This window comes from Diachasma alloeum, unplaced genomic scaffold (assembly GCF_001412515.2).
Source record: "Diachasma alloeum isolate Michigan unplaced genomic scaffold, Dall2.0 Dall_scaffold_01205, whole genome shotgun sequence".
Lineage (NCBI taxonomy): Eukaryota > Metazoa > Arthropoda > Insecta > Hymenoptera > Braconidae > Diachasma > Diachasma alloeum.
Genome location: NW_021681314.1, coordinates 46,466 through 55,889, shown reverse-complemented (window position 1 = coordinate 55,889; position 9,424 = coordinate 46,466). Strand labels below are relative to the sequence as shown.

Below are 9,424 nucleotides of genomic sequence, written 5' to 3'. Positions count from 1 at the left end.
TTTTTTTTGGCGATTTCGTTTTTCGCGATTATCTCGGAAAAATTCAGAAAAACGTTTGTATCATTTTTCTGAATAATCTACGACTGTTTTTGAAGCTCTCAATGGTTTGTACTTGGTCTCATTATCATGTACAGTAAATTGTTCCGTTTGTACTGCGATGTGAGTGGAAGTACGGAAGATGAGACGTACCCACATCAAAACTTCACGAACTACATATGGAATCCATTACGATGATTTTACGGTTGATAAAAATGGAATCAGGTGATTTGATTAGAATAATAATAATGATAATAATAATAATGATAATAATAATAATAATGAATAATTTCAGTTGGTACAAACGAGTACTAACGATTTAGAAGCTATCTGTATGTTTTCCTGACGTCCTTCATACATTTAAGATTTTCGAAGCGGGTAAAGTATTAAAGGGGTTGATAAATGAAATGGAAAAATATAGTACATACAAGTACTATCCATGCTGAATCCTTGCTCATGAAAATTTTTTCCGTACCTTCATTTCCGACGCTGCACGATTTTTTCCGCACCCCTTACGTCTAGGGATGCGTGGTACAAACGAAAATGAATGTGGTACGTTCAGGTACTCACTGAGTACAATTGATACTATAAGAAAAAAAATCTATTTATCAAACTTCGACTCCAATTTCACACAGCTGAATATAATCTATTTAGTAATGGAGTTGAGAAAAGAATAACAAAATTTGAGGCGAGGAAATTCTACAGAAAATATTCCAATAGAATTGTCTTGCGAATTCATTAGATTTTTCTGCTGAAATTTTTCGCGCGGTTCTTCGCTTCGATTTATAAACCCATCAGTGCGAAGATACTCGTAAAATTTTGTTTGTTTCAATGAATAATTGTTCTTTGAAACAATTTGTTCGCTCCAAAAAATAATAATGAAATAAAATTATTCCAATCACGAGGAGATGATCTACCTCTTCAGGAAGAAGATGAGAGCAATTTGCGGAGTAAAGTGGCTTAGCAAAACTCAAAGCTGAATTATCTTTGTCCACCTGAAGCGTCACCGTTGTCTTACCAGTCCTGACAGGTTCCACGGAGTCCTAGAAGAAAAAGAATTTGACCCCTACATTAATAAGAGTTTAAAATATACTGATCAAATTTTAGAAATAGTATAATAATAATAATCAAATTTTTTCGATCAATGATGAATTAAATATTTGATGATATCAAACTGTAAATTCACCATCAAGTAAAAAATTCTAATTTCTGAAAAGGGAATTTTTGATTACCCAAATAAATCGTCTATCTTCCCATCTAAATTATTGATTAATAAAATAGTTCAAAATTTGAATATTCAAATTGATGATACTTAAATAATTAAGAAATTCAAGAGTTATGTTTATTAATAGACAGCTTCAATATTTAACCGTTATTATAATTTATGGATTTGGCTATCGCGGCTCAATCCTGTTCCGACTGTCTGACAATGAGGAAAATGAAAAGAGAAATCATACGTTCGCATAAATGTGGAAGGTGGTGTCAGTCCGCAGGTTCAGAACAGCTCTGGTCTGTAAACTCGCGAACTGACGCTTGGAATTGCTAGGATCCACTGACAACCGGGATATCGCGAATGCCTCGCTGAGCTCGTCCTCGGGGTCGAGGAAGAATTTCATGTCGGATGTGGTGATGTCCAGGTCTACAGCCGATATTTTCTGGAGGAGCTCCAATTTTACACCGCTGGGAAAGGGCATGGGGAGCCTGTAGACGTAGGGAGCACCCTCAAACTCGGGGTCGTGGTTGTTCGTATCCCTTATCGGTTGTATTAATTCCTGAAATGTTGCGGCAGTAGGGGAGATTGGGATAAAACGGACACTTCACTATTTTCCAAATGTTAATAAGGAGTTGAAATGTTGATGAAATTTCATTTTTTTTTTCAATACAAAGAACAATTCTTTCCCGTTGTGACGAGCCTCAACTGGGCTCAATTGATAAATTTGTTTCTGAGTTATGAATAATTTTAAAAAAGTTTAAAGTTTCCATTTTACCCCACCCTTCCCTATATTCAAACTCAGCGCAAGCCGTTTAGTGTAGCGAGGAAAAATGAATTTTAAATGAGCGAAAAAAATTATTCAGTTCAGTATTTTTTATACTCACGAGTTTTCGTAGTTCTTCGTCTTGACATTTGAAACTGACAGTGATGTAAATCCCCTTCTTCGTCTGTTAGAAACAGGAAATACTTTATGGAATTTTTTTTTTCTTAGGCTGGGGGGGGGGGTAATAAAATTGTTATAAAAGAATAAAAAATTGCAGATTGTTTTGTGTCATTTATTGCAGATTTGAATTTGAATAAATGGTGATAGCGGCTCGAATTAATGATTGTATTGTCTTGTAAACATCTTGAAATCCAGCGGATTTATGGGATACTAGCGATTATATTATATTAATTTATTTTATTGTTTCCTTTCCAATTTTTCTTTGCGGGTAGATTAAATTAAATTTATTGGATTCTATTCGCATTGTAGTATACAAATTGTGGGAACAGTTTTTCTCATTTTCAAATGAGAGATATTTATGTTAAATAATATCAGTATAATATAATAATTCCTCTCAATAAAATCAGATCATGAAAATCAAGTTATTCGTTTTTATGATCTGATTTCATTGAGAGGAAATGAGAAAAATGCAGGGAGAGATGATCAGCAAGAAAATAAAAGAAAACGATTTTTTATTTTTCTGAAAAATTTAAAAACTGATTTTTTTTAAATGACGAAAAAATATCAATATGTTCCCTTTCTATGATCTAATTTTAATGGAAGAAAGTGAAAAAAGAACAGATACGTGATCAGCAAGAAAATAAAAATTTCTATTTTTCAATGTCTCCGGAAAGTTTTAAAATATATTTTTTCAAATAATGAAAAAATACCCATCAATTCAAGTTCCACCCTCACATTTTGATAGAATACATCAAGAAAATAGCAAAGAATAAAAATCGGAGATGAAAAATTTTATCGGATTAATATAATGTAATTCGAGAATTAATCTGAAAAATCAATTGATTGACTTGACCACTTTCGTACCTCATACTTCTCATAATCGACAAAGTGCTCAGTCAGCATTACCACTATTGATGTGCCGTCGATAGTGGCATTCATGTACAGTAATCTCTTGTTTGAATCGGTGGTTGTATCGTTGATTCCCTGAACATTTTCACCGATCAGAGTGAGCAGGATCTTTCCCGGTTGTTCCGTGTCCTCGATCTCCGGCAATATGATGGAAAACCCCTCGTCTTCGATCGTTGTTCCGTCCTCCCGTTTTAATACACAATCTTTAAAACGAACGAATGAGACAAATCATGGAATTTCATAAAACTAATTTTATGAAGTCATGACGCATGAATGATCTACAGAATTAATTGATCACGATTAGTTATGGCATTATCTTCACATCTGTTCGACAACAATCGAATCATTCTTCCGCATTATGTGGGATTTTCTTATTAATGAACTCCAATTGATGATTGAAACACTGTTTCGTAAAATTTAAAGTTTTTCTGAGCGCAAAAATTAATTTTTGCATTTGCTCAATTGATCGTAAATATGAAGGTCATTTTCCTGGATTTTATCTATTTTTCCCATCATCTGTTCTCCCACTTTAATACAGAATCTTTAAAATGAACAAATGAGAATAATTTTTTAGAGATCGATCAAAAAACGAATTCTGGGGAATTGGGAGTCATGACTAATTAATTGATCACGATTATTAACGGCATTATCTTCACATCTGGTCGACAACAATCGAATCATTCTTCCGCATTATGTGGGGTTTTCTTATTAATGAACTCCAATTGATGATTGAAACACTGTTTCGTAAAATTTAAAATTTTTCTCAGCGCAAAAATTAATTTTTGGATTTACTCAATTGATCGTAAATATGAAGGTCATTTTCCTGGATTTTATCTATTTTTCCCATCATCTGTTCTCCCACTTTAATACAGAATCTTTAAAATGAACAAATGAGAATAATTTTTTAGAGATCGATCAAAAAACGAATTCTGGGGAATTGGGAGTCATGACTAATTAATTGATCACGATTATTAACGGCATTATCTTCACATCCGGTCGACAACAATCGAATCATTCTTCCGCATTATGTGGAGTTTTCTTATTAATGAACTCCAATTGATGATTGAAACACTGTTTCGTAAAATTTAAAATTTTTCTCAGCTCAAAAATTAATTTTTAGATTTACTCAATTGATCGTAAATATGAAGGTCATTTTCCTGGATTTTATATATTTTTCCCATCATCTGTTCTCCCACTTTAATACAGAATCTTTAAAGTGAACAAATGAGAATAATTTTTTAGAGATCGATCAAAAAACTAATTCTGGGGAATTGGGAGTCATGACTAATTAATTGATCACGATTATTAACGGCATTATCTTCACATCCGGTTGACAACAATCGAATCATTCTTCCGCATTATGTGGGGTTTTCTTATTAATGAACTCCAATTGATGATTGAAACACTGTTTCGTAAAATTTAAAATTTTTCTGAGCCCAAAAATTAATTTTTGCATTTGCTCAATTGATCGTAAATATGAAGGTCATTTTCCTGGATTTTATATATTTTTCCCATCATCTGTTCTCCCACTTTAATACAGAATCTTTAAAATGAACAAATAAGAATAATTTTTTAGAGATTGATCAAAAAACGAATTCTGGGGAATTGGGAGTCATGACTAATTAATTGATCACGATTATTAACGGCATTATCTTCACATCTGTTCGACAACAGTCGAATCATTCTTCCGCATTATGTGGAGTTTTCTTATTAATGAACTCCAATTGATGATTGAAACACTGTTTCGTAAAATTTAAAATTTTTCTCAGCCCAAAAATTAATTTTTGGATTTACTCAATTGATCGTAAATATGAAGGTCATTTTCCTGGATTTTATCTATTTTTCCCATCATCTGTTCTCCCACTTTAATACAGAATCTTTAAAATGAACAAATGAGAATAATTTTTTAGAGATCGATCAAAAAACGAATTCTGGGGAATTGGGAGTCATGACTAATTAATTGATCACGATTATTAACGGCATTATCTTCACATCTGTTCGACAACAGTCGAATCATTCTTCCGCATTATGTGGGATTTTCTTATTAATAAACTCCAACTGGCGTTCAATTAATTAACAATTAAAACACTATTTTCGTAAAATTAAAAACTTTTCTCACTCTTCGCCGAAATCTCTCGCGCCACAAACAGAAAAAGCAGAAACCACCGCGAGGATTTCTGCATTGCACTGGAGTTTGATTGATCGAAAACGTTTTACACCGCCGATGTTGCTTCATCTAAGGGACAGCGATGATTAAAAAGAGCTCCCTATCACGATGATAGATAGCCGATAAGACATCGCTGGAGATAGCCCTCAGTTGTTGATCAAAGAGTGAAAAAAAACAATGTGAGGGGCTTCATAAGCTCCTAAAGAGAATTCGTGGCAATTTTTTTTTTGCAACTTTTTTCTAATGATTTCATTTTTTGTGATGAATGCCTCTGATTTTATAGAATTAGCCAGATGGACATAATTTTATATTTTTAATTCAACTTTTTCTATAGAAATTTTTGTCTACTTTATTTTCTTCTCGTTTGACTCATAAAAATTGAACGAAAAAACTTTGAAAATTGGAGTCGAGGAATTTCTATTTAAATTTTACAGTTTTACTTTAAAATTTTTTTATATGTCAATTGATGAATAATCAATTTCTGGATTAATTTATGAAATAATTTATCATTCAATGAATTGATTAATTGCTCAATGAACTGCCGCATCAATTGACAAATCGATTTCCATTAAATTTCTATTAGTTCTGGCGATTCTATTGGAGAACATTTTCAGTAAAAACTATTTTCTAGAAAAATTCAGTAGAATTCAATCTTTCTATTCGTCTTTCTACTCAGACATTTTTTATAGGAATTTTCCAAGCTTTTCTCCACTTTATTTTTCTTTAATCACTAAAAAAATTGAACGAAAAAATTCTATAGAATATTTTCCATTTAAAAAAATCGTAAACAAACGGAGTTTTCTCTAGAATCAGCCAAAAATTAATAAATAACTTCAATAGAAATTCTACAGGTTTTCCAAGCGAATTCATCACGTTTTTTAATGAAATTTTTTGTACGTGAGAACGAACATTCGTATGATTCACGAATACAGGAGCTGTTCTCATCGATATACCGCTCCGATTGAAAGTTGTTTCTAAATATGGAGAGAGAGAGAGAGAGAGAGAGAGAGAGAGAGAGAGAGGGTACAATACAGAATCGCGTCAGCGTGTTCAGTGGGTGTATGGGCAGCGCATCTGTCAAAAAAGAGAGTTTTCCACTGTTCCCAGGATCTCCCAGTGATTGGAACGCGTATATTTGATCGGTTATTGAGCGATTAATTTTCAGTAATAGGACCAGTGCAGTGCTGATCAGTTAATCCACACCGATACATGGATTACATGGGACTCAGCAGTCGGTTTCCCGAGGATAATATTGTAAGGAGGTTATTCCCATATTTTTACGAATTATTGCAGATCCTGGAATGTTTTCCCCTATTTTTATCAACATTTTTGCGTGATTTTTTGCACTTGTTTTAGGGGTGGAGTGTGGATGATGAAAGATTGAGGGAACTCTTCTAAAAATTATTTTATCACCATGCATTTTTCAATTCCTGATACTCAGGAGTTTATTGATAACAGTGGAAACTCATATTTGGTAGGTATAAAATAATAGTGGTAAAGTTTATTGTTGATAATTAGTTCGTTTGTAATCCTAAAATTGCGTATATTTTTTTTTTCATTGGGAAAAAATCGAGACATAGAACAATATTTTTATTTTATTTTTTTTCATTTTATCTGCACATTCTAATTATTTTTTCCATCAAAGTTATTCAAAATATTTGAGGAATTCATGCAAAATATATTGCTTGCTATCGAAATATCTTTTTGAAGATGAGATCAATTTCAAAAATAATTTTCAATTGGTTATTGGATAGATATATTAATCACTCACTCGTGTATGAAAAAAATTAATAGAAAAACCTAATGCCCCCCTTGAGGAATTCTATTTGTTTATTTACGCTGTCATTTTGTTAACAGATATTTGATAAGAAAAAGTTAACAGATTTTGATTTCTCTAGAGAGATCCTTGGGTCTAAATTTTCCAATTTGTTTCCGTCCTATTTTCACATAATAAAATAAAAGAAAAAATAGAAAATTCTTGTTCAAAATTTTTTATAGAAATAATCTCAATGGAATGAGTTATATAGAAAAATCATCTATTTTGAATGAAATTGGCGCAAAAAACTAGAATTTTCCAATAGAATTCCCATGAAAATTCAATGTTGTGTAGTTTCCACTGAACTATTAATTAATTTTATTAATTATTGAGGTCTTAGCCTCTATCGTCTGCTGTTTTGAAGAAGATAAAAATTGGAAGTGTCCTAATCATAAAATATTATAGATTACAGGTCTAGTTCTAATGGAATGATTATTTTTATCATTTGAACACTTCAAACTTTTATCATCTTCAAATCATCAAGAGCTCCTAAATTTGATCTTAATCTTACAGCTTTTACTGATAAATTCCATCAAATTTATATTGAAAAATTCAATAGAATTTAAAATAAATCTAAATTCTAATTAACTTCTAATAAATTAATCAAAACAGAAATAAACGACCAAAAAAACAAATTGAATCAGTTCAATTTATCAGAAACTAAATAATTAATTAATTAATTAATTATTCTTTAATTTAATTATTAATTCAATTTTAAATTCACTAGAATCCATAGTAATTCTAAATTCTAATTAGCTTCTAATAATTTAGAGAAAAAATAAATCAGTAGTGAAGTGGTAAACCGGTATAAATCGATTTTGACTATTGCCGAGTTTTCAATGAATATCTCAAAATCTAAGAGAAATAGCGAAATTTTTATCACAACCTTTTTTGTAGCTCTCAACTTGCTCTACAAAAAACTAAATAACAACAATTTCGCTATTTCCCTTAGATTCCGAGATATTTATTGAAAACTGGCCAATAGTCAAAATCGACTACCGGTTTACCACTGCGCTACTGAGACAAACGAATAAAAAATGAAATCACTTTAATTTATCAGAACCCCCTCAATAAATGCCTGATAAATTCCACTGAATAGATATTACAAATTTACAAGCAGACCCCCGTCAACCTAAAACCTCCCACTGAAATCTTCCAGAGTTACAACATCCACATAAACGGCCTCTTCCACTGTACAGTCCGCTACAAGCAGCTCCTCCATCTCCACGAGCACCTGACGAAGGAGACGTCCCTCCCCCTGCCGCCCTTCCCCCCGAAGAAGCTGTTCCCCCTGACCGCAGCCCAGCAAGAGGATCGTCGTCAGTCCCTGGAGAAGTACATCCAGACAATCGGTCAGACCTCGTCCCTGAACACGTCCCCCCTGCTGACGGCGTTCCTCCTGCACGCCCAGCAGGAGACCTCCGCCAAGCTGTCGACCATCGAGAACCTCGACATTTTCCTCCAGAACAACCGTCGAATCTCCCTGAAGGTCACCACCAGCGAGAGCACCTCCCGCGTCCTGAAGAAGCTCCTGCGCCACCTGAACCTTCCCGAGCACCTGGACCCCTTCTTCGCGCTCTTCGCGGTGATCGAGGGCGAGAGCAACGCCAACATTCTCCGTCGCCTCCAGGACTTCGAGTCGCCAGTGCTCACCCTGGGGAACATAAATTTCCCGGCTGTCAAATTAATGATTGGCAGGAGCTACTGGGAGACTGAGAATGACCTGAAACTCACTCAGGACTCGGTCTCCCTGGACCTCCTGTACCACCAGGCGGTGGCCGAGGTCAGCAGGGGCTGGATCCTGGTGCCGACGAGCCTCCAGGAACACCTCAACTCCATCGACGACAAGCGAGAGTACCTCAAGGCCATCAGGAACTGCAAATACTACGGTTTCACTCAGTTCGCCCCCTGCACCTGCGATTATCCTCAACCTGACACCAGGGTAATCGTCTCCATCGGCAGGAATGAGCTCAATGTGCGAATGCTCCTCGATGACAATCAGGAGCACGAGGCTGTCTTCAAGGTCACCAGGATGAGGTGCTGGAGGATAACCACTCTGCACAATGGAATGGACAGGTCTGAGGGCTCTGACTACACTCTTGAGCTGTCGTTTGAGTATCTTGTCGCCAGAAATCAGCTGCAGTGGATCACCATTGTCTCGGAGCAGGCCATTCTCATGTCTGTGTCACTTCAGGGAATGATTGATGAACTTCTCAGGAAAGGGGACGAGGGGAGGGGCGAGGGCGGCGGGGGGAAGAGCTGGAGTTATGTGATGAGGGATGGAGTCAGCAAGATCATGATTGGGGCGGAGGGGGAGGGGGAGGGGGGAGGGGAGAGGGG

The 9,424-nt window shown here is 34.9% G+C and overlaps 2 protein-coding genes across 2 annotated transcripts in view; one reads left to right on the top strand and one right to left on the bottom strand.

The window, feature by feature from the left end:
* Positions 1-953: 953 nt before the first annotated feature.
* Positions 954-5,336, bottom strand: LOC107046110 (the record flags this gene model as incomplete). Its single annotated transcript, XM_015268621.1, has 5 exons — positions 5,221-5,336; positions 3,057-3,304; positions 2,134-2,196; positions 1,494-1,808; positions 954-1,079 (listed from the first exon to the last, which is right to left on the bottom strand). Coding segments are annotated over exons 1-5 (816 nt in total), but the record flags the coding sequence as incomplete, so codon positions are not given.
* A 976-nt stretch (positions 5,337-6,312) lies between these two features.
* The window catches only part of LOC107046109 (sorting nexin-17), a 3,357-nt gene continuing 245 nt past the window's right edge, over positions 6,313-9,424 (top strand). The window contains exons 1-3 of the mRNA XM_015268620.1: positions 6,313-6,522; positions 6,625-6,742; positions 8,244-9,389. Coding sequence (XP_015124106.1) covers positions 6,683-6,742; positions 8,244-9,389 — 1,206 coding nt within the window. The 5' untranslated portion in view covers positions 6,313-6,522; positions 6,625-6,682. The remainder of the gene's footprint in view (positions 6,523-6,624; positions 6,743-8,243; positions 9,390-9,424) is intronic.